This window comes from Carcharhinus amblyrhynchos, chromosome 8, assembly GCF_965287045.1.
Source record: "Carcharhinus amblyrhynchos chromosome 8, sCarAmb.v2.hapA, whole genome shotgun sequence".
Taxonomy (NCBI): domain Eukaryota; kingdom Metazoa; phylum Chordata; class Chondrichthyes; order Carcharhiniformes; family Carcharhinidae; genus Carcharhinus; species Carcharhinus amblyrhynchos.
In genome coordinates this window covers 40,976,050-41,000,555 of record NC_137331.1, presented here as the reverse complement: position 1 = coordinate 41,000,555, position 24,506 = coordinate 40,976,050, and the positions used below count along the sequence as shown (strand labels likewise).

At 43.9% G+C, this 24,506-nt stretch overlaps 1 protein-coding gene across 1 annotated transcript; it reads right to left on the bottom strand.

Moving 5' to 3' along the window:
- Window positions 1–96: 96 nt before the first annotated feature.
- Window positions 97–20,629, bottom strand: c8h8orf76 (chromosome 8 C8orf76 homolog). The gene is given in 7 exon segments (XM_080194849.1): window positions 97–789; window positions 792–986; window positions 10,314–10,446; window positions 15,560–16,092; window positions 17,490–17,633; window positions 18,297–18,392; window positions 20,501–20,629. Coding segments are annotated over 7 exon segments (1,323 nt in total). The 5' UTR covers window positions 20,615–20,629; the 3' UTR covers window positions 97–681.
- Between the last annotated feature and the right edge of the window lie 3,877 nt (window positions 20,630–24,506).

The following is a 24,506-nucleotide window of genomic DNA, read 5'->3' as shown; positions in this document are numbered from 1 at the left end:
ATGACCAAGGCGAGAGTCACGGACTGATCCGTGCTGGTGGATATATGCACTTAGCTCAAGGTGGCATGGATACAAACCATTACAAAGGTACATTAATTAGAAAATCATCAAACAGCTTTAATTTAGAGAAATTGCTCAATCTTCCTGCAATAAGAATATGAATAAAACCAACATTTAAAAATGATTATAAACAGTGGGGAGAAAAATGACCTTCCAGAACATCTTAAATGTAAATGTTAATGTCACAGACATAGACATTGTTCTTCGCATTCCAGCTACGAAGCTTATATCAGAGACTCTACACAAATAAAACCACTTCTTGGCCAGGCAGCTCACAGGAGAAAACCTATCACTGTGTCCCAGTGTGAAAAGTCTGACGAAGGGTCATTCAGACTCAAAACATTGGGTATATTCTCCCAACACAACACTGAGATTTTCCAGCATTTTCTGTTTTTATGTGGAAAGTCTATGATATTGATAAGCGCTCGAGGTCCACAGAGGTAAAGCGCGAACCAGTTATTTTCTTCCAAGCCAGTCTGCAAGTTTTAGAGCTCTCACGTCTGAAGTCTTCAGGAGTCAGGAGTCTCACCGAGTCTGTGAAACATTAAGGTCAGCATTTGACCCGCTCCATCAGAAGTAGGCATTCTCACCTGGTGTTTGACTTCCCTGCGTGCTTTGCCCTTAGAGCCTGAGTTCCTTCATTGTCTGCTGTGCATACACACATAAAGGGTCACTTTCATAGTCTATGGCAGTGACAAAACCGGACTGACATTTTCCAAAGATGCGTTCTGCTTCCTATCTTGCTCTACTTCCAGTGTGGAGTCATAGAAGGTTTCGCACCCGAGCTTCTTGAACCACCGCTCCTCAAAGTCGGAGCCTGACTCAATGGCAGTGTGGGTCAGTGAGGATGAACTGAGGAGGGTCCCAGGCCTTTCAGTCTCTGTGCCATTTTTAAACTTGTCAGGAAACAGATCCTCTCCCATTGTCTGATGGAAGGCAGAAAGACAGACTTAATATTTACTTAAAAACAAAAATACTAAATACTTACAGCTTAAAGACTTTATTCTTAAAAAAATCTGCATCTTAATGTTCAAATTCCCCGATGGAAAAACTCTTACTGTCCATGGAACAGAAACAATTGATTAGTAGGTTTTATGAGACATCATGCTCTAGATCCAATACAAATTGCCAAGAAGTTCTGCAGGATTGGGAAAAAGGCCCCCACAGTGAATGTTGATGAGGAAATCTGGGGCCTTGTCTGGGAGAATGCAAATAAAATCTCAGCCAGTGTTCAAACAAAGGAGGCTCAATTAAAAATTCTACACTGTCTGCTTATCACACCAAGCTTCAGGCACAAGATTTTCCCCAACATAACCCCGCTGTGCCAAATTGGTGATAGGGGTCTATACTTACTGTGTCTGGTCTGTGTCAACATTTTAGGCTGTTAGTCGGGTAGATGTAAAGAGCTAGAAAAAAATTTGAGATGGAGATGGCACCCTGTGTTTCTGACTTTAGGACTTCCAGATAAACAGACAATCGATATCATGGCACAGCATGGCAATGTGGCACACTGGTTTGATTGCCAGTTTGGGTCACTGTCTGTGTGGAGTTTGCATGTTCTTCCCGTGTCTGCATGGGTTTCCTCCAGGTGCTCCAGTCTCCCCCCATGGTCCAAAGATGTGCAGGTTAAGTTAAATTGGCCATGCTAAATTGGCCTTTAATGTCTTGGGATGTGTACGTTAGAGGCATTAGCAGGATAAATATGGGGGGTTTTGGGGATAGGGCCTGGGTGGGATTGTGGTTGATGCAGACTCGATGGGCCGAATGGCATCCTTCTGCACTGTAAGAATTGTATGTAGATGAGAAACAGTTGTATAGTATTCTAATACTTGCAGGTCAGAGAAATATTTTATGCTCTTGGATTAATGTCACCTTCTGTATAGCATTGGCACAAAATTATTCTGGAGTGTATCCAAATGGAATTTCTAACTTGTATACTTCGACTTAAGTCACCATTCCAATAAGTATTGGGCCGCTATTTTAACTATACAGGCTCCGTAATGTTGGATTCACTCCTACAGGACTTTTCATAATGCATGCAGCGCTGTCTCTAACATAGTGTACACCAGGGCATGTGCCCCTTTCTGCTTCTTTGCAGCATTTGACTTTTTTCTTCCCATCCTGTTACTTGTTTTATGTACTCATCTTTTATGTGGAAGAGCTGGGTTAAATGAACCAACTGTGTTTGTTCTCTTTAGTTTCATACGGTGAGCTGATTGTGCCGTACTGTACCAGTTTTAAGAGTGCATTGTTTCATTCATAAAAAGTAGAAAAACTGAAATAAAAATACTGTACTTATGATACAAATTGTATAGAATCACACAGTACAGAAGGAGGTCTTTCAGCCCATCATTCTTGTTCTGGCTCTTTGAAAGAACTATCTATTTATTGCCATTCTCTTATTCTTTCTCCATGGCACTGCATATTTTCCCCTTTCAGGTTTATAAACAATTCCTTTGTGAAAGTTCCTGTTCCCGCCACTGTTTCTGGCAGCGAGAACCAGATTCCAGCAGTATTGCATAAGAAAATATTTCCATCCCTCTGATCTCCTCCAGCCCCACAACCCTCCAGGATCTCTACACTTCTCCCATGGGGCGGCACACATGGAGGACCTCTGGCTTCTGCTGAGAATGTGGGCATTCCACATTCCCACGTGTAGACACATGGGAACACCACCACCTAGAAGTTCCCCTCCAGTCACACACCATCCTGGCTTGGAAATATATCGCCATTCCTTCACTGTCACTGGAACTTCCTAATAGCACTGTGGGTGTGCCTACACCACATGGACTGTGTGTTAAGGCAGCCTTCACCACCTTCTCAAGGGCAATCTGGAATGGGCAATAAACGCTCTGGAGCCAGCAGCACCCACGCTCCATAAATGAACTTAAAAATTGACTGGTGGTGAAGATTCACAATCTGCAGGTTGAGTGAGTTCCATCGCTTGCAGCTTGATATAAAGTTGTAGGAGTTGTGGGCAGATAGTTGTAGGACCACATGTTCCATCTATAACCCCCTAGGCCTCAAAGGAATCCAGCCATGTGACAGGAATTTGCAACACAGCTACACACAAGGCTGATGATTGGCTAAGGGTCATCCATCTGCCCGTCTTCACTGGCTAGAGCAAAGTCAGCTGGTGCATGTACGTATGGGTGAGTGGATATGAACGATAAGCCATAATGGCAGCTTGGAAAGATTCTAATAAGTAAGTGCGCGTGGTAGTGACACTGGAATATAAGGAATAGGAACAGGAGTAGACCGCACAGCCCCTCGAGCTTGCCCCACCATTCAATACAATCACAGCTGATCTTCTACATTAACTCCATTTTCCCACCCATTTCCCACATTCCTCTGTCAACAGCTGAGCATCCCTGGATAGAGAATTCCTAATATTCACAACACTCTTTGTGAACATAAGAAATAGGAGCAGGAGTAGGCCATCTAGCCCTTCGAGCCTGCCCCGCCATTCAATAAGATCATGGCTGATCTGTCGTGGCTCAGTTCCACTTTCCCACCCTCTCCCCATAACCCTTAATCCCCTTGCGTATCAAAAACCTATCAACCCGCGTCTTAAATATATTTAGCAAGGCAGCCTCCACCACTTCAACGGGCAGAGAATTCCAGAGATTCACCACCCTTTGAGTGAAGAAGTTCCTCCTCAACTCCGTTCTAAACTGCCCCCCCTTAATCTTGAGGCTGTGCCCCCTAGTCCTACTGTCTTTTCTGAGCGAGAAGAGCCTCTCCACCTCTATCCTATCCATCCCATTCATCATCTTATATGTCTCAATGAGGTCTCCCCTCATTCTTCTAAACTCTAACGAGTACAAGCCTAGTTTATTCAGCCTCTCCTCATAGCTCAACCCCCTCAACTCCGGTATCAGCCTAGTAAACCTCCTCTGCACTCCCTCCAAGGCCAAAATATCCTTGCGTAAGTGCGGTGACCAAAACTGCACACAGTACTCCAGCTGTGGCCTCACCAGTGCCCTGTACAGTTGCAGCAAGACCTCCCTACTTTTATATTCAATCCCCCTCGCTATGAAGGCCAGCATCCCATTCGCCTTCCTGACCACCTGCTGCACCTGCAAGCTGGGTTTTTGCGACTCATGCACAAGGACCCCGAGGTCCCTCTGCACTGTCACATGCTGCAGTTTTTCGCCACATAAGTAATAGTCCTTCCTACCATTATTCCTATCAAAGTGGACAACTTCACACTTGCCAACATTAAATTCCATTTGCCATTTCCTGGCCCATTCGCCCAGCCTATCTAGATCCTTCTGCAGACTTTCCACACCCTCCGCACAATTTGCCATTCCAACAATCTTGGTGTCATCAGCAAATTTCGACACCATACACTCGGTTCCCTCCTCCAGATCATCTATATAAATGGTCAATAGCTGAGGCCCCAGCACTGACCCCTGGGGCACTCCACTAGTCACCAACCACCAATCCGAATAGCACCCATTGACCCCCACTCTCTGCCTCCTATTTGACAGCCAATCCCCTATCCACGCTAACACCCTACCCCCAACTCCATGCCCCCTAACCTTCTGTAATAACCTCTTCTGCGGCACCTTATCAAACGCCTTCTGAAAATCAAGAAACACCACATCCACCAGCTCTCCTCTATCCACCACCCTAGACACATCCTCATAGAACTCCAATAAATTCGTCAGACACGACTTCCCCTTAACGAAACCGTGCTGCATCTGCTCTATCAAACAATTCTCCTCAAGATGCCTTGCAATTTTCTCCTTGATCATGGATTCTAACATTTTACCTACAACAGACGTTAAACTAACCGGCCTATAATTGCCTGCCTTTTGCCTGCCACCATTCTTAAACAACGGCGTAACATTAGCCATTTTCCAATCTTCCGGCACTTCCCCGGAATCCAGAGAGGTTTGGAAAATAATCACCAAGGCATCCACTATCACCTCCGCCATTTCTTTCAGGACCCTTGGATGCATTCCATCCAGTCCTGGGGACTTCACAATCAGTCCCTCCAGTCTGTCGAGCACCACCTCTCTAGTAACAATAATGTCATTCAGGCCCTCCACTCCTAGCACCTTTCCATCGCTAACACCCGGCAAACTATTCATGTCCTCCTCCGTGAAGACTGAAACAAAAAAGTTATTCAAGGCCTCAGCCATTTCCCCATCCCCTACCACTAAGTCCCCCCTCTCATCCTCTAAGGGTCCAACGTTCACCCTAGTCAGCCTCTTCCTTTTTATAAATTTATAAAGGCATTTTCCTCGATCTGTGAGCTAAACTCAGGGGTGGCACGGTGGCACAGTAGTTAGCACTGCTGCCTCACAGTGTCAGGGACCTGAGTTTGATTCCCGGCTTGGGTCACTGTCTCTGTGGAGTTTGCATGTTCTCCCTGTGTTTGCTTGGGCTTCCTTCAGGTGCTGTGGATTCCTCCCACAGTCCAAAGATGTGTGGATTAGTTTGGTTGGCCATGCTATATTGCCACTTAGTGTCAGAGGGATGAGTAGGATAAATACATGGGGTTATGGGGATAGTGCCTGACTGGGATTGTGGTCGGTGTAGACTGATGGGCTGAATGGCCTCCTTCTGTACTGTAAGAATTCTATGATTCTTTAAACAGGCAAGCCCTTAAGTTGAGACCATGAGCACTTGTACTAGATCCTCAAGCAGTTGTGGACCGACCTCACATCACCAATCCTGGGGTGTGGCAATCACACCAACTGTGTATCAGTCTCTCCCTACACTTGGTCCAGGTATCACAAACACAGTGGGATTCCTGGGGAATGAACATCTGAATCACAAACGGAAATAAATCAGTGCAAATCAGTTAGTATCCTTCCCAGAGGCAAATGGAAAAGAAATTGCTTCAAAAATTCTTTCAACGTAAGGCGGTTCAGCTGGTGAGCAAACTTGCATTTCTTCCTGCACTTTCAAGTAAGCTGGACAAGACCTTTCAATGAGCTTTTATTTGCACCGAGAGGGCAAAACTCTGAAAGTACACATGCTGCCCTCAAGCAGCTAGTTTGAATATTACAGCAAGAAGTTTGCTGGTTTTCAGTGAGATGGTCCAATCTGAAGAAGGTGATGTTAAAACAGAAACGGAAAATGCTGGAAAATCTCAGCCGGACTAAAACCATCTGTGGTTTTAAGAATAGAGCTAACGTTTCAAGTCAGAGTGACCCTCTGTTAGAGTCATTCTCAGGGTCATCCTGACTCGATATGTTGGCTCTATTCTCTCTTCCACAGGTGCTCTCAGAACTGCTGAGATTTTCCAGCATTTTCCATTTTTGTTTCAGATTGGAGCATTCGCAGTATTTTGCTTTTAGTGTACTAAGTTAATCTGGTTGTTCACTGCCCATACCTCTGGCCCCTAACAGCAGAGGTTCATAAAATATAGGAGCAGAATTAAGCCATTCGGCCCATTGAGTCTTCTCTGCCATTCGATCATGGCTGATATGCTCCTCATCCCCATTTTCCTGCCTTTTCCCCATAACCCTGCAACCCATTACCAATGAAAAAATCTGTCCAACTCCTCCTTAAATTTACTCACTATCCCAGCATCACCGCAACTTTGCAGTAGCGAATTCCGCAGACTCACAACCCTTTGGGGGAAGTAGTTTCTCCTCAACTCTGTCTTAAATTAACTACCACTTCACCTCAGACTATGATCTCTCATCCTAGAATGCCCCCACAGCAATGGTGTATCACCACTGCCTCTGCCTTGTAGCAGGGGAAGGCCTCGATGAAGATGTTTCGAATGAAAGGGCACTGTATGTTCAAAAAAATAAAAACAAAATTCCTTCGAGAAGCTTAAATGAAATACTTCCAGAGCAAACAGAATGGATGGACCCGTGGCTAATGAAACAAAGCTGCGCCAAATGGATTGACCACAGTATACAATGAACCATTTCACTTAAAGAACAAATTTTTGCACATGCAGTCTTGTACGGTAAAACTTGCAGCCTTACTTAAAATGAACCATACTGTTTTCTAACACACCAGGCTGCTTTCCAAATGATCTGCTGCGTAATAGACCAAATTACATACATATGTTCTGGAGCCAAGGGAGTTTGATATGGTCTAAAAGGAACAGTACATTTTGTTCTGCCTGCATTTTAAACTATACAACACAAAAGAAACCACACCAAATGTGCATGGCATATTTCTCAGAGCTTTATCCTATACAATCACTAAAACAGTCTTCAACAGAGGCAACATAAAAATTATTAAAGAGGCATTGATTGAGATATTTCCCACAAATCAAAAACAGATTTGCGTTCATAAACCAGCTCTTCACATCTCTCAGAAACATTGCAGTGCTTCAGCTCCAAAAACCCGTTACCTCAGTAAAATGCACCAGTCATGCTGCAGACTGCAAAATTCTACAGATAGTAACTGAGATAATGGCTAATTAATCTGATGACTGAGAGAGAGAGAGACAAGATGATAACACTCTGCTCTCTGTTCATGTGGTTAGTTTAGAGCCTGTTGTACTTGTCTGACAAAATCTGATCAAAGCTGGACGTTAAAATGTGACGGAAGTGCAAACTCAGTACCCAAAGTGGTAAGGTTCCTCCCATTAAAAATTTTAACAGGAAATTAAAGGTCAGTGCAAACACAAAAGCAGATTCCAGTGAGTCCAAGGCCAGGACTTTGATGTCATGTTACACACCCTCAGAAGGTGTAACATGACATCCCAGCCCAAAACTGCCATTACTCACAGGAATGTTTGACTGTATTTCTACAGGATCATAGAATCCTACAGTGCAGAAGGCAGCCATTCGGCCCATCGAGCCTGCCCTGACCACAATCCCACCTAGGCCCTATCCCCATAACCCCATGTACGTACCCTAGCTAGTCCCTCCGACACAAAAGAGAAATTCAGTACAGCCAATCCACCTAACCTGCACTTCTTGGGACTGTGGGAGTAAACCGGAGCACCTGGAGAAAACCCACACAGATACGGGGAGAACATGTCGACTACGCACAATGATCCAAACCGGGAATTGAACCCGGTCCCTGGCGGTGTCAGGCAGCAGTGCTAACCACTGTGCCATCATGCCACCCCATAACAATATAAACAATGCAAAGTACTCTCTCAAAATAGATGTTACTCAGTAACAAATATACAATTAAAAGAGAATTAGAAATGTTTATCTCTAAGACGAGTGGCGTTGTGGTATTGTCACTGAACTACTAATCCAGAAACCCAGGGTAATGCTCAGGGGCACGGGTTCGAATCCCAGAGGGTGAAATTTGAATTTGATAAAAATCTGGAATTAAGAATCTACCGATGATCATGAAACCATTGTCGGAAAAACCCACCTGGTTCACAAATGTCCTGTAGGGATGGAAATCTGTCATCCTCACCTGGTCTGGCCAATGTGATTCCAGATCCATAGCTCTTAAATATTCTCTGAAATAGCCCAGCAAGCCACTCAGTTGAAGGGCATTTAGGATTGGCAATAAATGCTTGCCCAGCCAATGACACCCACATCCTTTGAATGCATTTTTAAAAATTTAAATTATAGAATCTAGCAGCATAGGTGACCATTCAGCCCATTGTGTAAATGCCAGCTCTTTGAAAGAGGTATTCAATTAGTTGCACTGCTCCTGCTCTTTTCCTGTACCTTTGATTTTTTTTTCTTTTTTAAAATATTTATCCAATACCCTTTTGAATGTTATCATTGATTTTGCTTCCCCCATACTTTTAGGAAGCGCACTCAAAACTGCAGTCTGTTAAACAATAAAAATCTTATCTTTCCGCCAGCTTTTTTTTAACCAATTAGCTTAAATCTGTCTCTTGGATACTCACCCTGCAGCCCACAGAAAATAGTCTCTCCTTATCTGCTGTATCATAGAATCACTGAATTCTCACAGTGCAGGAGGCCAATTGGCCCACTGAGCCCATACCAATAATAATCCCACCCAGGCCCTATCCCATGTATTTACTCTAGCTAGTCCCCTGACACTAAGGGGCAATTGAACATGGCCAATCAACCTCACTCGCACAATATTGGACTGTGGGGGGAAGCCGGAGCACCCGGGAGGAAATCCACGCTCTGGGAGAATGTGCAAACACAACAGTCACCTGAGGCTGGAATTGAACTTGAGGCACTGGTGCTGTGAAGCAGCAGTGTTAACCGCTGAGCCACCATGCCACCCTTTGTCAGATTTATTCCCCCCACCACCAATGCAATATGGCAGTCATGTGTACCATTAACAAGATGAGCTACAGAAACTCGTCAAGGCTCCTCTGAACAATGTTGAACACTTCTGTTAAATGTCCCCTTGACCTTCTCTGCTCGAAGGAGCACAATTCCAGCTTCTCCACAATCTCATCGCACTTTGGTTTGCAAGTTTGCCATTCTGTCACATTTTGCCAAACAATTGTAATTGGCTCCAAATTAACTGTATGAACATGCTGGCATACTTAACCCCCAGTACCTTTCCAGTCAATCTCCTCTGCATTCTCTCCAAGGCCTTGACATCCTTCCTAAAGTGTGGTGCACGGAATTGGACACACTATTCCTGCTGAGACCTTTTCAAGCTCTTATAAAGGTTCACCATTGCTCTCTTGCTTAAGGACGCTACACAAAAGGTCAACTGAGCTGTTCAATAGTTCTTAATATTTGCAATACCTGCTTGTATTTAGCACACATCAAGTTCAATTCCTTTGGAGATGGGATTGGATGAAGATGGACATTGCTCCAGAATATTAAATCTACTGTCTTCATGTTACAGTATCTAATAGTTCCTATATTAGTGCAATAACCCCTGCACAAAACCACTCTGTGCCAAAGCGTCCTTGCGTCAAAGTGCCCTTGTGCAAAAGCGCCCTGCACAACCTTGGACTTGTACTCTTGTATGTCTATCTCAGAGTAATGATCTAGGCTCGCTTTACACTTTTGTGGGAAAATTTATTATTATTTTTAAGAAAGCAAAGATGGGCAACAACAACTTACACTTACATAACACCTTTAATGTAGTAAAAACCCCCACACCTTGCACAGGAACAACTATCAGACAAAATGCCACATAAAGAGATAATAGGCCCAACGCTTGGTGAAAAATATTGAGGCTTTAATGAGCATCTGGAAGGAGGGGAGAGAAGCCGTGAGTTTTAGGGATGAAATTCCAGAGCTTAATTCAGGCAACTCGGGAACTCTAGTCATATGACATGTCTGAATGCTGGACAGAAAAATGTACACAGCTTGCTCACAGTGTACAGAAATACAAATTCACACAATAATATATCCAGTTACCTTGCTTATTTCATTCAGTGCCTCTTCTCTCAGCTCCAGGTTGCTGAGTTGTTGCCTGATCTCTTCTTGGACAATCAGGTTCCTCTCCAGGACAAAGGAGGCCTGCTGTGCCTTCACCATCTGCAACAGAAGTCTAAGCACAGATGGGTTTCACTGATTAATCTCTCAGATTGCAAAGAGAACTGCAGTATGTAGTAAATGATACATAAAATGCACACTCCAAACTCACTGGCACCATACAGAACGCCTCTCAGAATGGGATCGTCTTCAGATCCTGTTATGGTCTCTAATCCCAAGCCACTGTCTCTAACCTCAACTGTCTTGAGACTAAACCAATCTTTCTCCATCTTGCAGTCTTTTTGAGTGAAATGAATTTCTAATCAAATATCACATAGGTGGCATGGTGGTTAGTGTCAGCGCCCCGGGTTCGATTCCTAGCTTGGGTCACTGTGTGTGCAGAGTCTGAACATTCTCCCAATGTCTGTGTGGGTTTCCTCCGGGTGCTCTGGTATCCTCCCACAGTCCGAAAGATGTGCTGGTTAGGTGCACTGGTCGTGCTAAATTCTTTTTCAGTGTACCTGAACAGGCGCTGGAGTGTGGTGACCAGGGGATTTTCACAGTAACTTCATTGTAGTGTTAATGTAAGCCTATTTGTGACACTCAAATAAATTTTAAACTTCATATCTATTTATATTATATCTATTATATTATATTATAATATAGGGCCAGAAACTGGCAAATGGAATTTAATGTTGGCAAATGTGAGGTTGTCCACTTTGGTAGGAATAATGGTAGGAAGGACTGTTACTTATGTGGCGACAAACTGCAGCATGCGACGGTGCAGAGGGACCTCGGGGTCCTTGTGCATGAGTCGCAAAAACCCAGCCTGCAGGTGCAGCAGGTGGTCAGGAAGGTGAATGGGATGCTGGCCTTCATAGTGAGGGGGATTGAATATAAAAGTAGGGAGGTCTTGCTGCAGCTGTATAGGGCACTGGTGAGGCCGCAGCTGGAGTACTGTGTGCAGTTTTGGTCACCATCCTTACGCAAGGATATTTTGGCCTTGGAGGGAGTGCAGAGGAGGTTTACTAGGCTGATTCCGGAGTTGAACATAAGAACATAAGAACACAAGAAATAGGAGCAGGAGTAGACCATCCAGCCCTTCGAGCCTGCCCCGCCATTCAATAAGATCATGGCTGATCTGTCGTGGCTCAGTTCCACTTTCCCGCCCTCTCCCCATAACCCTTAATCCCCTCTCCTATCAAAAACCCATCAACCCGCGTCTTAAAAATATTTAGCGAGGCAGCCTCCACCACTTCAACGGGCAGAGAATTCCAGAGATTCACCACCCTTTGAGTGAAGAAGTTCCTCCTCAACTCCGTTCTAAACCGCCCCCCTTTTATCTTGAGGCTGTGCCCCCTAGTCCTATTGTCTTTTTTGAGCGGGAAGAGTCTTTCCACCTCTATCCTATCCATCCCATTCATCATCTTATACGTCTCAATGAGATCTCCCCTCATTCTTCTAAACTCTAATGAGTACAAGCCCAGTTTATTCAGCCTCTCCTCATAGCTCAACCCCCTCAACTCCGGTATCAGCCTAGTAAACCTCCTCTGCACTCCCTCCAAGGCCAAAATATCTTTGCGCAGGTGCGGCGCCCAAAAATGCACACAGTACTCCAGTTGCGGCCTCACCAATGCCCTATACAGCTGCAGCAAGACCTCCCTACTTTTATATTCAATCCCCTTCGCTATGAAGGCCAGCATCCCATTCGCCTTCCTGACCACCTGCTGCACCTGCAAGCTGGGTTTTTGCGACTCATGCACAAGGACCCCGAGGTCCCTCTGCACCGTCGCCTGCTGCAGTTTTTCGCCCCGTAAGTAATAGTCCTTCCTACCATTCTTCCTACCAAAGCGGACCACCTCACACTTGCCAACATTAAATTCCATTTGCCATTTCCTGGCCCATTCGCCCAGCCTATCTAGATCCTTCTGCAGACTCTCCACACCCTCCGCACAATTTGCCGTTCCCCCAATCTTGGTGTCATCAGCAAATTTCGACACCCTACACTCGGTTCCCTCCTCCAGATCATCTATATAAATGGTAAAAAGCTGAGGCCCCAGCACCGACCCCGGGGCACTCCACTAGTCACCATCTGCCAATCCGAATAGCACCCGTTGACCCCCACTCTCTGCCTCCTATTTGACAATCAATCCTCTATCCACGCTAACACCCTACCCCCAACTCCATGTCCCTCGACCTTCTGCAATAACCTCTTGTGAGGCACTTTGTCAAACGCCTTCTGAAAATCTAGAAAGACCACATCCACCGGCTCTCCTCTATCCACCGCCCTAGACACATCCTCACAGGACTCCAGTAAATTTGTCAGACACGACTTCCCTTTAATGAAACCGTGCTGCGTCTGCTCTATCAAGCAATTCTCTTCAAGATGCCTCGCAATTGAGGGGGTTGAGCTATGAGGAGAGGCTGAATAAACTAGGCTTGTACTCATTAGAGTTTAGAAGAATGAGGGGAGATCTCATTGAGACATATAAGATGTTGAATGGGATGGATAGGATAGAGGTGGAGAGACTCTTCCCGCTCAGAAAGGACAGTAGGACTAGGGGGCACAGCCTCAAGATAAAGGGGGGGCGGTTTAGAACGGAGTTGAGGAGGAACTTCTTCACTCAAAGGGTGGTGAATCTCTGGAATTCTCTGCCCGTTGAAGTGGTGGAGGCTGCCTCGCTAAATATTTTTAAGATGCGGGTTGATGGGTTTTTGATAGGCAAGGGGATTAAGGGTTATGGGGAGAGGGCGGGAATGTGGAACTGAGCCACGACTGATCAGCCATGATCTTATTGAATGGCGGGGTAGGCTCGAGGGGCTAGATGGCCTACTCCTGCTCCTATTTCTTATGTTCTATTCAATAAATAAGACCATCTATTTCCACCTCTGTAGCATCACCTTTGATTTGCTGTTGAAGCTCTCGTCCCAGCCTTTACTACCTCCAGAGTTAACCAGCCCAACCTAATACTGGTCAGCCTCCCACACCCGACCCTCTGTACACATTAGGCCATCCAAAACACTGCTACTGTCTCTCAATTCTGTTTCAAATCCTGTCTGCCCATCACTCCTGTGCTTACTGATCTGCATTCACTCCTGATCCAGTAATGTTTTGATTTTAAAACTTCCACCATTATTTTCAAAACCTTCCAGAGTCTCAACCTCATCCAAAAAAAACCATACAAACAGAAAAACAAAGGTTAGAAGAATCATATTGAAAGACAAAGGGAGAGATTTTACAGCCTCACTCGAGCAAAATCAGAAATACCTGCCCAAAGTCAACAGACATTTCTGTTGTCCTTCAGGATCTTATCACTGGAATTCTACTGCCTCGTGCACCACGGAATTGGAATGGGCTCCTCACCTGATCCAATTCCGTGGTAAACGAGGCCGTAGGATAAGATCCTGAAGGAACTGGATTGAGTGGGTACTGGCAGACTGTGTACTCTTCAGGAGGACACCAGAACTAGGGGCACAGTTTAAAAATAAGGGGTCTACCATTTAAGACAGAGATGAGGAGAAAGTCTCTGTCTTCAGAAAGTCATCAGGCTGTGGAATTGTCTACCTCAGGGTCGAGTAAAGGCTAAGTCATTGAAGGCTGAGTTAGACTGATTTTTAATTAGCAAGGGATTCAGGAGTTATGAAGGAGTTGCAGACAGGAAAGTGGTGTCCAGGTCACAATCAGACCTGATCAAATGGCGGAGCAAGCTTGAGGCGCCAAATGGCCTACTCCTTCTCTTACATTTCCAGATTGTATTAGGGTTTCCTCTCAACTCCACAACCAGATATGGGGATGGGGAATTACATGAAGGAGTAACTAACAAATTTGTGAAAGGGAGCAAGTTACTTCTGATAGAATATATCTGCGCATAATAGAAAAATTATCTTCTGAAAATAAATGAGAAAAAATGTAAAGGATAAAAAAAAGTAAAAGAATGAGAAAGGGGGTAAAATGCATAGAAGATGCACACAGACTAAGAAACCTGCAGAATAATAATGGAATGCTAATTATTATTAATTTGAAAATTAAAAATATTTTGAAAATCCGGTTTCTCCCACAGTCTAAAGATGTGCTGGTCAGATTGATTGGCCATGCTAAATTGCCCCTTAGGGTCGGGGGATTAACAAGAAAAATATGAGGGTTACGGGGTAAAGGCATGGATGGGATTGTGGTCAGTGCAGACTCAATGGGCCGAATGGCTTCCTTCTGCACTGTAGGGATTCTATAATTACCTAGCAGATTCAGGGATTAAAGATGTACAACAGGAGTTGCAAACCTCTGGAACTTACTGGTTGATTTAAGCCATTCCATGCTGATTCACACAAACTTCCCTCTCACTCCTTAACTTCCCCATTACTTTTGAAGACTTGCTGGATTTGTACATTAACTGTGTGTGAAATTCAGCTCAGACAGCTAAGGCTGGACTGTAACAGCAGAGGTATCTTTTCTAGCAACATGATATTTGTCAATGCAGAGCAATCAAACTGGCCCAGAAAGGAAACAATTTAAACTGCAATCAAAACTATCTTTCTGTGCCTGATCTGACCTTTGTTACCAGATTTCCTTTGCCACTGCTGTTCACCGTTTACAAGTGTCCTCACTTTCCCAGTAAGATACAGGGCAAAACATCTTGTATAAGGCTCATTACTGGTTGTATCACAGCTTGGTATGGCTCCTGCTCTGCCCAAGACCACAAGGAACTACAAAAAGTCGTGAATGTAGCCGAATCCATCAGGCAAACCAGCCTCCCATCCACTGATTCTGTCTATACTTCCCACTATCTCGAAAAAGCAGTCAGCATAATTAAGGACCCCACGCACTCCGGACATTCTCTCTTCCACCTTCTTGTGTTGGGAAAAGATACAAAAGTCTGAGGTCACGTACCGACCGACTCAAGAACAGCTTCTTCTCTGCTGCCATCAGGCTTTTGAATGGACCGACCTTGCATTAAGTTGATCTTTCTCTACGCCCTAACTATGGCGGTAACACTGCATTCTGCACTCTCTGGTTTCCTTGTCGATGTACAGTATGTTTTGTCTGTATAGTGCGCAAGAAACAATACTTTTCAATGTATCCCAATACATGTGACAAAAATAAATCAAATCAAAAGGTAAGGGTCAACAGCAGACACTGCAATATCTGATCTGGTGACACAGGCACAATAACCTACTCCATGTCACAAGCATACCTTGCTCTTACAAAGGAGGAACATGCAAACAGCCACAGATCCTTCAGCTGCTGCCTGCTTTTGGGATTGATTTTGATGTTATTGCCAACAGCTGAATACAAAGAGACCACATTGCTTGATCCAGACAATTTTTTAAAGTTGCTTGTAGGTATTTGATCAGAATTCTGTTCCTCAGATGCATTCCTGGAGAGAAATGTCCGCCTTTCAGAAAGATCTTTGCTTGGTTTCTGAGAACTTGTACAGTCAGCTTTGGTTGGAGGTGTTTCCGACTTGACAGCTGTCTTTTCTGACATTCTGAGACAGTGTCCATCCTTGCAGGCTGGGACCACTGGCATTGTCATAGATAATATGGTTTGGGCTAAACCCAGGTAAGACTCAGCCAGCTTCTTCCAGTACCATGGGTTGAGAGGGTGCAAGGAAATTAACTGTTGCAAACAGCAGAGCTCTTGGGGTAGATCACCAGCATTCCGATAGATCATCATATTGAGGTTAAGAACTGTGGTGAGATGGTCTGTGTTGGTTACCTCAGCTCTCTGGTAACAAGATAAAAATAAGAGAGTAGAAAATAAGGAAGGATTGCTGCTCTTAATATAGATGAAAATAAACTAGGAGTTCAGCACAAGTGACACACACAACTACATTTTGCAACAGTAATTATCATGTCAGCAACACAATATCATAGAATCATACAACATAGCAAGTGATCATTCAGCATATTGGGCCTTTGAAAGAGATAACAAAATAGTCGCACTCCCTCTGCTCCTTTCCCATAGCCAGGGAAATTTCCCCTTTTCAAGGAATTATCACACATTTTGCTGAACTGAATTCGCTGAATATTATTCCAATGTTTTCAGTTTTGCTTAACATGAGCGAGACGGTGGCACAGTGCTTAGCACTGCTGCCTCACAGGATCAGGGATCTGGGTTCGATTCCCGGCTTGGGTCACTGTCCGTGTGGAGACTACACGTTCTCCCCATGTCTGCATGGGTTTCCTCCGGGTGCTCCGGTTTCCTCCCAGTCTGAAAGACGTGCTGGTTAGGTGCATTGGCCGTGCTAAATTCTCCCTCAATGTACCCGAACAGGCGCCAGAGTGTGGTGATTAAAGAATTTTCACATAACTTCATGGCAGTGTTAATGTAAGCCTACTTGTGATACTAATAAAGAAAACTGACATTTTTGCTTCGTTTTAGCACCTTTATGTCACATAATATTTTCTAATTAAGATATTGGGCACGATGTTCCAGCCATTCCCTCCCCACCACCGCTGCAAGCGAGGATGGAGAATTTGGTCAAAACTTTGCTCGCTGCAGCGGGACCAGAAAATCCCGTCAGCATGAACAGACAGAAAATTCCACCCAGGATCTACAAGTGTCAGCTGCGATGCGGTTGGAAGCATTCTTGGGTCTGAATCAGAAGGCTGTGGGTTCCAGTTCCACTTCAGGACCTGAATGCAGATACATAGGCTGACACACCAATGTAGTACTGAGAGTAATGTAGGAAACATGGTAGGCAATCTGTGCGAGCAAGGCCCCTCAAACAAAAATGTGGCAACAACCAAATAATCTGTTCTTTCTGGGTCAGCACAGGCTTGATGGGGCAAATGGCCTCCTTCTGCACTGTAGGGGTTCTATGATTCTATTTTATGAAATAGTGGCCATGTGATTGAGGGCAGAAAGAGCTTCAGTTTAATGTCCCACTTGAAAAGTGGCATCTCTGCTAATGCAGCACTTCCTCAGTACTGCACTGGGATTGTCAGCTTAGTCCTATTAGGCCTTGAACGCCTGACCAACTGGCTCAGAGGCGAGAGTACTACCTACTGAGCAGCAGCTAACATTTACGTACTCTGTGATACAAGCACAGTATTTTTTGATAACCATGTAGCTTCATAGCACTTGCAGCTTAATGTTACGCTGCTGCTGTTAAGACTAACCAGCTTTTGCGCTATATCCAAGGCATCTTTGGGTCTGCCAAGAAAACACAGGCAGCGAGCTTGGGCCTCCTGTAGATCTCTTCTGAGAGCTATATTTGACTCTGGAACAAGAGCCAGGCTGCTGGAATATTCGCACAATGCTTTCTGGAAAAGAAAAGTTACGATAGACCACATGTTATACAGTATTTTGTGATCATGTGGCAGTTTACAATGATACAATTTTAGACTATTACTAAAATCTGACACAGCCAAAAAGCATCTTGAAGTAAAAGTTGAGGAGAGAAAAGAGCTGGCGTTTGAGTCCAGGTGACCTTTGTCAAAGCTAAAATGCATAAAAGGGCGAGGGACTGAAAGATGAGTAAAGCAGTGAAGATGGATTTGGGGGGGTGCAGGGGGGAATGCGATTTAGCCTCTAGGTCTTTTGGCTTTGACAAAGAATTATCTGGACTTGAAGCGTCAGCTCTTTTCTCTCCTCTAAGATGCTGCCAGACCAGCTGAGATTTTCCAGCATTTTCTCTTTTGGTTTCGGATTCTAGCATCCAAAGTAATTTGCTTTTAAAATAAAAATTACAAGACTCCTGCTATCAAAGTATGCATCCCCCTCCCCCACCAGAATTCAAACTTTGCTGAATTCAAAACTTTGCATCATCAGTTTCCTGACTTTGAGAAGACTGTGTACTTTTTACATCTCTTGAATCCACTGTTTTAAAAAACAAGACACCATAGGTTTTTGAGAAAATGTAAGAAGCATTAAAATGTTACAGGATCTTTCCTTGGTCAGGGCAAATCCTCCAGGTTCCTAGATACCTGATAATCCTGAGACTTGAATGCCAAATCGCCCCGAAACTTCAGCAACGTCAACTTCTCCACATCGTCAACAGTGCAGATCTCGCCCCAGAACCACTGCAAGTCATCAGAGACAAGAAAGACTGAAATCAAAGGAGGGCTTCATTTTTTAAAAAAAATCTACTGCAGCTAGTATCACGATATGGAAATTACTGACAACTTCTCCCAACAGCAAACCCATTTTTCTTTTCTTCTTAACATAAGAGAGACATTTAAAAATGTCAGACGGATGAATAATTTTTTTTTTACACAGAGGGCAGTCAACAGCAATGGCAACACAGAGGAACTGTAAGAATCACCGTGAAGCCTCAATCTGGGTATTATGGGCACTGCACTTGAGGAAGGATGTCAAGGTCTTGTAGTGGGTGCCGAGAAGATTTAGTGGTATGATTAACAGAACATTAATTACGTGGAGAGAATGGAGAAGCTGGATTTGTTCTCTCAAGAGCTGGAAGATGTTCCAAATTATTGAGATTTTTTAAATAATAGAGTTGTAATGAGGAAAAGCTATTTTACTGCAACAGACTGAAGATACAAAAACAGAAAATGCTGGAAAATCTCAGAATGTCTGATAACATCTGTGGGGAGAGAATGGAGCCAATGTTTCACATCTAGATGATACTTCGTCAAAGTGAGCTAGACTCATCTAGACTCAAAAGATTAGCTCTATTCTCTCTCCACGGATGCTTTCAGACCTGCTGAGATTTTCTGCTTTTGTTTCAGATTCCAGCATCTGCAGGATTTTGCTTTTCACAGATTTGATGTAACTGGCAAATGGACCTTTCTTTCAATGAGTTATGATTTAGAACATATTACCTGAAAGGAAGGTGGAAGCAGATTTAACAGTAACTTTGGGAAGAGAATTGGATAAACTCTTAAAAAGGAAAAGTTTGTCAGACTATGGTTTTTTTAAAAGCTTTTATTTATTTGTGTCACAAGTAGGCTTACATTAACACTGCAATGAAGTTACTGAGAAAAATCCCTAGGCGCCACTAGGCAATTCTGGTTTGTTTAGCCACAGAGCAGTCAGAATTTGGAACTGGCTACACAGGGAGTGGGTAGAGTGAATTAGATAGATGCATTAAGGGGAAACTGGATAATAACAATGGTGTTATTTTAATCAAGAAATACATTTGCAACATAAAGGCTGAATTTCAGTGTAACTTACATCAAAAAAAAATAAACTAAATAATCAAATTAAAAACATGGGCAATTACATAGTAACAAAAATAAAGAAATTCAGCAGATACCAGCAATGTGGTGTTTAGAACATTAAAGGAGGGAATATTGAAATAAAATTATAAACCAATACACCACTCCAACATGACAGGCACCGAAACATTGGCACAATGGTTAGCACTGCTGCCTCATAGCACCAGGGACTCAGGGTTCAATTCCCAGCTTGGGTCGCTGTCTGTGCGTAATATGCACGATCTCCCCATGTCTTTGTGGGTTTCCTCCAGGCGCTCTGGTTTCCTCCCACAGTCCGAATGATGTGCTGGTTAGGGGCACTGGCCATGTTAAATTCGCCCTCAGTGTACCCGAACAGGCACTGCCAGAGTGTGGCGACTAAGTGATTTTCACACCAACTTCATTCCAGTGTTAATGTAAGCCTACTTGTAACATTAATAAATAAACTTTAATCTGCATGAAAAAACACATGTGGGAAACGGAAATATTCTTTTTAAATTTATTTATTGGTGTCACAAGTAGGCTTACATTAGCACTGCAATAAAGTGTTTGTGACGTGGAGAGAAGGTTCTCCAGTGCAGCACAAACAGTAGCATGGATTGGTTGGGCCGAATGGTCTGTTGCCATGCTGTACCTTGTACAGAGCAAACATCCGACTCTGCCCAGGATGGCTCAGAAGACATTCTGGGGAATGTTGTAACTTTGATCAAGATGCAGTTATTTCCCTACAGTCAGCATTGCTTAATTGCCTGTAAAATCTGTTCTATGGCTGACCTGAAAGAGCCCTCCAGAAATCCTCCAAACACCCCCCCCCCCCAGAAATCCTCCAAACACCCCCCCCAGAAATCCTCCAAATCTCCCTCCCCAGGGTTAAAGCCCACCATGTTTCCATCCGGACCATAACCTCTGTAGGCTAATCTACTATAAACTCTCTCCAGCCCGGAACGCCTCGGATTAAATTCAAACCCTCTCACCCCCGGCTGGCAGATCTTCGCTCGGTAAAATCCCAGCTTCATCCCCGGCGCCGGCCTCCTTTCCCGGAACGCTCCAAAGACGGAATCATCAAAGTCACAGCCCAAACCCTCCATCGTCCTGAGCCTGTCCCAACCGCCAGGCTCCCCCCCGGAGCTCAACAGCGCAGCACAACAGTTCCACCTGCTCCTCCCCCACAACACAGCCTCCTGATGAACCAACACCTGAGTGAGCTTGTGAAAAACTCTGGAGATCCCAGCAATTTAAAGATTGTGCCAGCCTTTGGGCTCACTCACTCCCACCCCTACAGAGTAATTGAGCACATAATCATAGAATCCCTACAGTGCAGAAGGAGGCTGTTTGGCCCATCGAGTCTGTACTGACTTTCAACAGAGCATCTTACCCAGGTCCTATCCCCCGTAACTCCACACATTTACTCTGCTAATTCCCCTAACCCACACTTTGTGGGACTCTAAGGGGACATTTTAACATAGTTGATCCACCTAAGCTACACAGAGCACCCAGAGGAAACCCATGCAGACATGGGGAGTACATGCAAACTCCACACAAACAGTCACCCAAGCCGGAATCGAATCTGAGTCCCTGGAGCTGTGAGGCAGCACTGCTAAACACTGTGCCACCATGCCACATGATATTAGCCCCTCGAGCCTGCTCCACCATTCAATAAGATTATGACTGATTTGGTTGGGGTCTCGTCCACCTCCCCGACCCCCCCCCCCCCCCCCCCCCAGAACTCTTGACTCGCTTGTCTATCAAAAATCTTTCTAACTAAACCTTAAATAAATTTGGTGGTACAGCCTCCACTGCTCTATTGGAAGAGAATTCCATAAAACTAACACCCTCTGAGAGATAAAAATCCTCCTCATGAAAGAAGATTCTTAAACTTTGTCCCCTGATTCTAGACTCCCCCACAAATGGAAATATCTCCTGGTATCCACCTTATCCAGTCCCCCAAGATCTTGTATGTTTTAATATCATCTCTCATGCTTCTAAATTCCAGTGGGTAAATGCCCAACCTTTCTTCATAATATTAGCACCGAGGAATAATTCACACAAACCTTCTTTCAACTGCTTCCAAAGCAATTATATCCTTCTTCAAATAAGATCAAAACTACACAATACTCTAGATGTGGTCTCATCAATTGAGGCTGACACACTCAGTGCCAGTACCAAAGGAGTGCTACACTGTCAGAGGTGCTGTATTTTACAAGTTCTATGATGTTACCCCCAATCCACCACACAAACCAACCTCCCATCCACTGATTCTGTCTACACTTCCCCCTGCCTCAGCAAAGCAAATTAAGGACCCCTACACCCCAGACATTCTCTCTTCCACCTTCTTCCGTCGGTAAAAATATACAAAAGTCTGAGGTCACGTACCAGACGAATCAAGAACAATTTCTTCCTTGCTGCTGTCAGACTTTTGAATGGACTTGCCTTGCATTAGGTTGATCTTTCTCTCCACCCTAGCTGTGACTGTAACACTACATTCTACACTCTCTTCTTTCCTTCTCTATGAATGGAACGTTTTGTCTGTATAGTGCGCAAGAAACACTACTTTACACTGTATGTTAATGCATGTGACAGTAATAAATCAAATCAAATTGAAGGATTTAGCAGGTTTATAACGAACCTGTTTGACCACATGTTGCACGCACCTTCCTTGGTCATCAAATCCTCAAATGGGACTTGAACCCCAAGATTCTGGCCCAGAAACAGGAATGCTACACAATGCACCACAAGATCTCAACAATTATACCAACATGTTTAAACTGAGGCTCACTATTGTTTCATTCTTGCCAACAGATTGCAGCATTTCACCATATTTACTTTGTTACTAACAGGCAATGATGCAACTTCTGATATTAATGGTTAGGGAATTGCAAATACAGTTCTTGCCTGAGAAAGACTTTTGGCTTTATTGGACAGTAACCCAATCACAAGCGACAGGTAAAGCTAATGGAGCAGGGAACACAGGTTCCACACAGAGATCTATCACTGTTGCAGCTGTTATCTCACTGTTCCAAACGCCAGCCGATTGTTCAGGTACCGCTTTGCTCTCTTCCTGAATGCATTAGCTCTGTCACATTTGCTTCCTCCTTCCCACCTGCTATTTCCCACAGGAGTGGCAGTTCAATCCCATCCCTCTGTTCAACCACAAACTGTATTGTTATCTGAAACAGTGTCAAGCAGAAGGTGCATGCATCATGTGGTCAAATAGGTTGGTTATCAACCTGCTAAATCCTTCAATTTGATTTGATTTATTATTGTCACATGCATTAACATACAGTGTATTGTTTCTTGCACGCTATACAGACAAAATGTACCATTCATAGAGAAGGAAAGAAGAGAGAGTAGAATGTACTGTTACAGTCACAGCTAGGGTGTAGAGAAAGATAAATCTAATGCACGGCAATTCCACTCAGCTACATATTAAGTTCAAACATTTCCCATTGACCCTGCATTAGGAAAGTATGATAGCACAGCTCCTTGAAGGGGTGATTGTTCACAAGTCATGTGACTCACCCAAAAATAGAAAATAGCAAAAGGAAGCCATTCAGTCCTTCAATTTTATCATGGTTGATCATCAAATTCAATATCCTGATCCTCCTCCTTCCTCCCCATATCACTTTAGCCCCAAGAGCTATATCTAATCTCTTCTTTCAAAATCATGCAACGTTTTAGCCTCAACTACTTTCTGTGGCAGTCAATTCTACAGGTTCACCACTCTCTGGGTGAAGATTCTCCTTCTGTAACGTTTACCCTTATCCTTAAACTATGACCCCTAGTTCTGGACTCCCCAAACATCAGGAGCGTTCTTTGAATCCACCCTGACCAACCCTGTTAGAATTTTATAAGTTTCTATGAGATCTCTTCTCTCTTCTAAACTCCAGTGAATATAATCCTAATCGACTTAGTCTCTCCTCATATGACAGTCCTGCCATCTCAGAAACCTTGGTAAATCTTTGCTGTACTCCCTCTATAGCAAGGACACCATTCCTCAGAAAAGTGACCTAATGGAACAGAGCACACAAATCCCGAGCTGTGGAGTGGTTGAGTGTTTGTCCAGGAGGGGAATCCCGCATTGCAAGCTAGGGAGTTGGAGGGACATGAGCTGTATCAATATTGAACTTGAGCGTATTGTGTTGCTGCTGTTGTTTAATAAATCATCATTGTGATTTAAAGCTTCCTCGTCGTATTACCTCGCACAACAATATTGAGAATAAATTAGTCCACTCTCAAAATTTATTATTCGGGAAAAATCAGTCCATTTGATCTGGAGATTGAAAACTGGGGTCAGTACATCGAAAGGCTTTGATACATTTTTGCTGCCAATTAGATAACTCCAGTAGAAAAACAAAAAGTTATTTTACTCTCAGTTGCCGCCCACAAGCGTATACCCTCTTAAGAAGCCTAACATCTCCAGAGGCTCTGAATATGAAGTCCTTTGCTCAACTAGTGGCAGTACTGAGAGATCTACTGGTAAAAGACCAACCTTCCATTATTATATAGCAGCACAAGCTCCATTCAGTCATTAGGGACCCAAGAGAGAGTTTCTGCTTTTTGTAGCTACACTTTGCCAAACAGCTGAACACTGAATTCAGGTCGTCTCTAAATATGTTATGTGACTGCTTGGTCTATGGTGTCAATAATTTGAATATTCAAAAGGAATTACTGGCAGAAACTAAAATATCAAGGAACAGTAGAAGATGCATTGGTACATGGGAAGAATTTGGCTTTTTAAAAAGGTAGTAATAGTTTTGAGTTGGTTAGATTAGCAAAAGGGGAATAATCACCATTAGCATGGAGTTCAAACCCTGTGCTGGCAGAGGTCATCTTGGGGGTCTACCTTCTGGCATAGCCCTTTGGTATGGCTTTAGACATATTAGCAACGCTCAAAGCAATGAGGAGAGAATGCAAATTTAACCTTTCTTTTCAGTTTTTAAATGTTTGTTGCAATAGAACGGAAAAATTAAATTAACATTA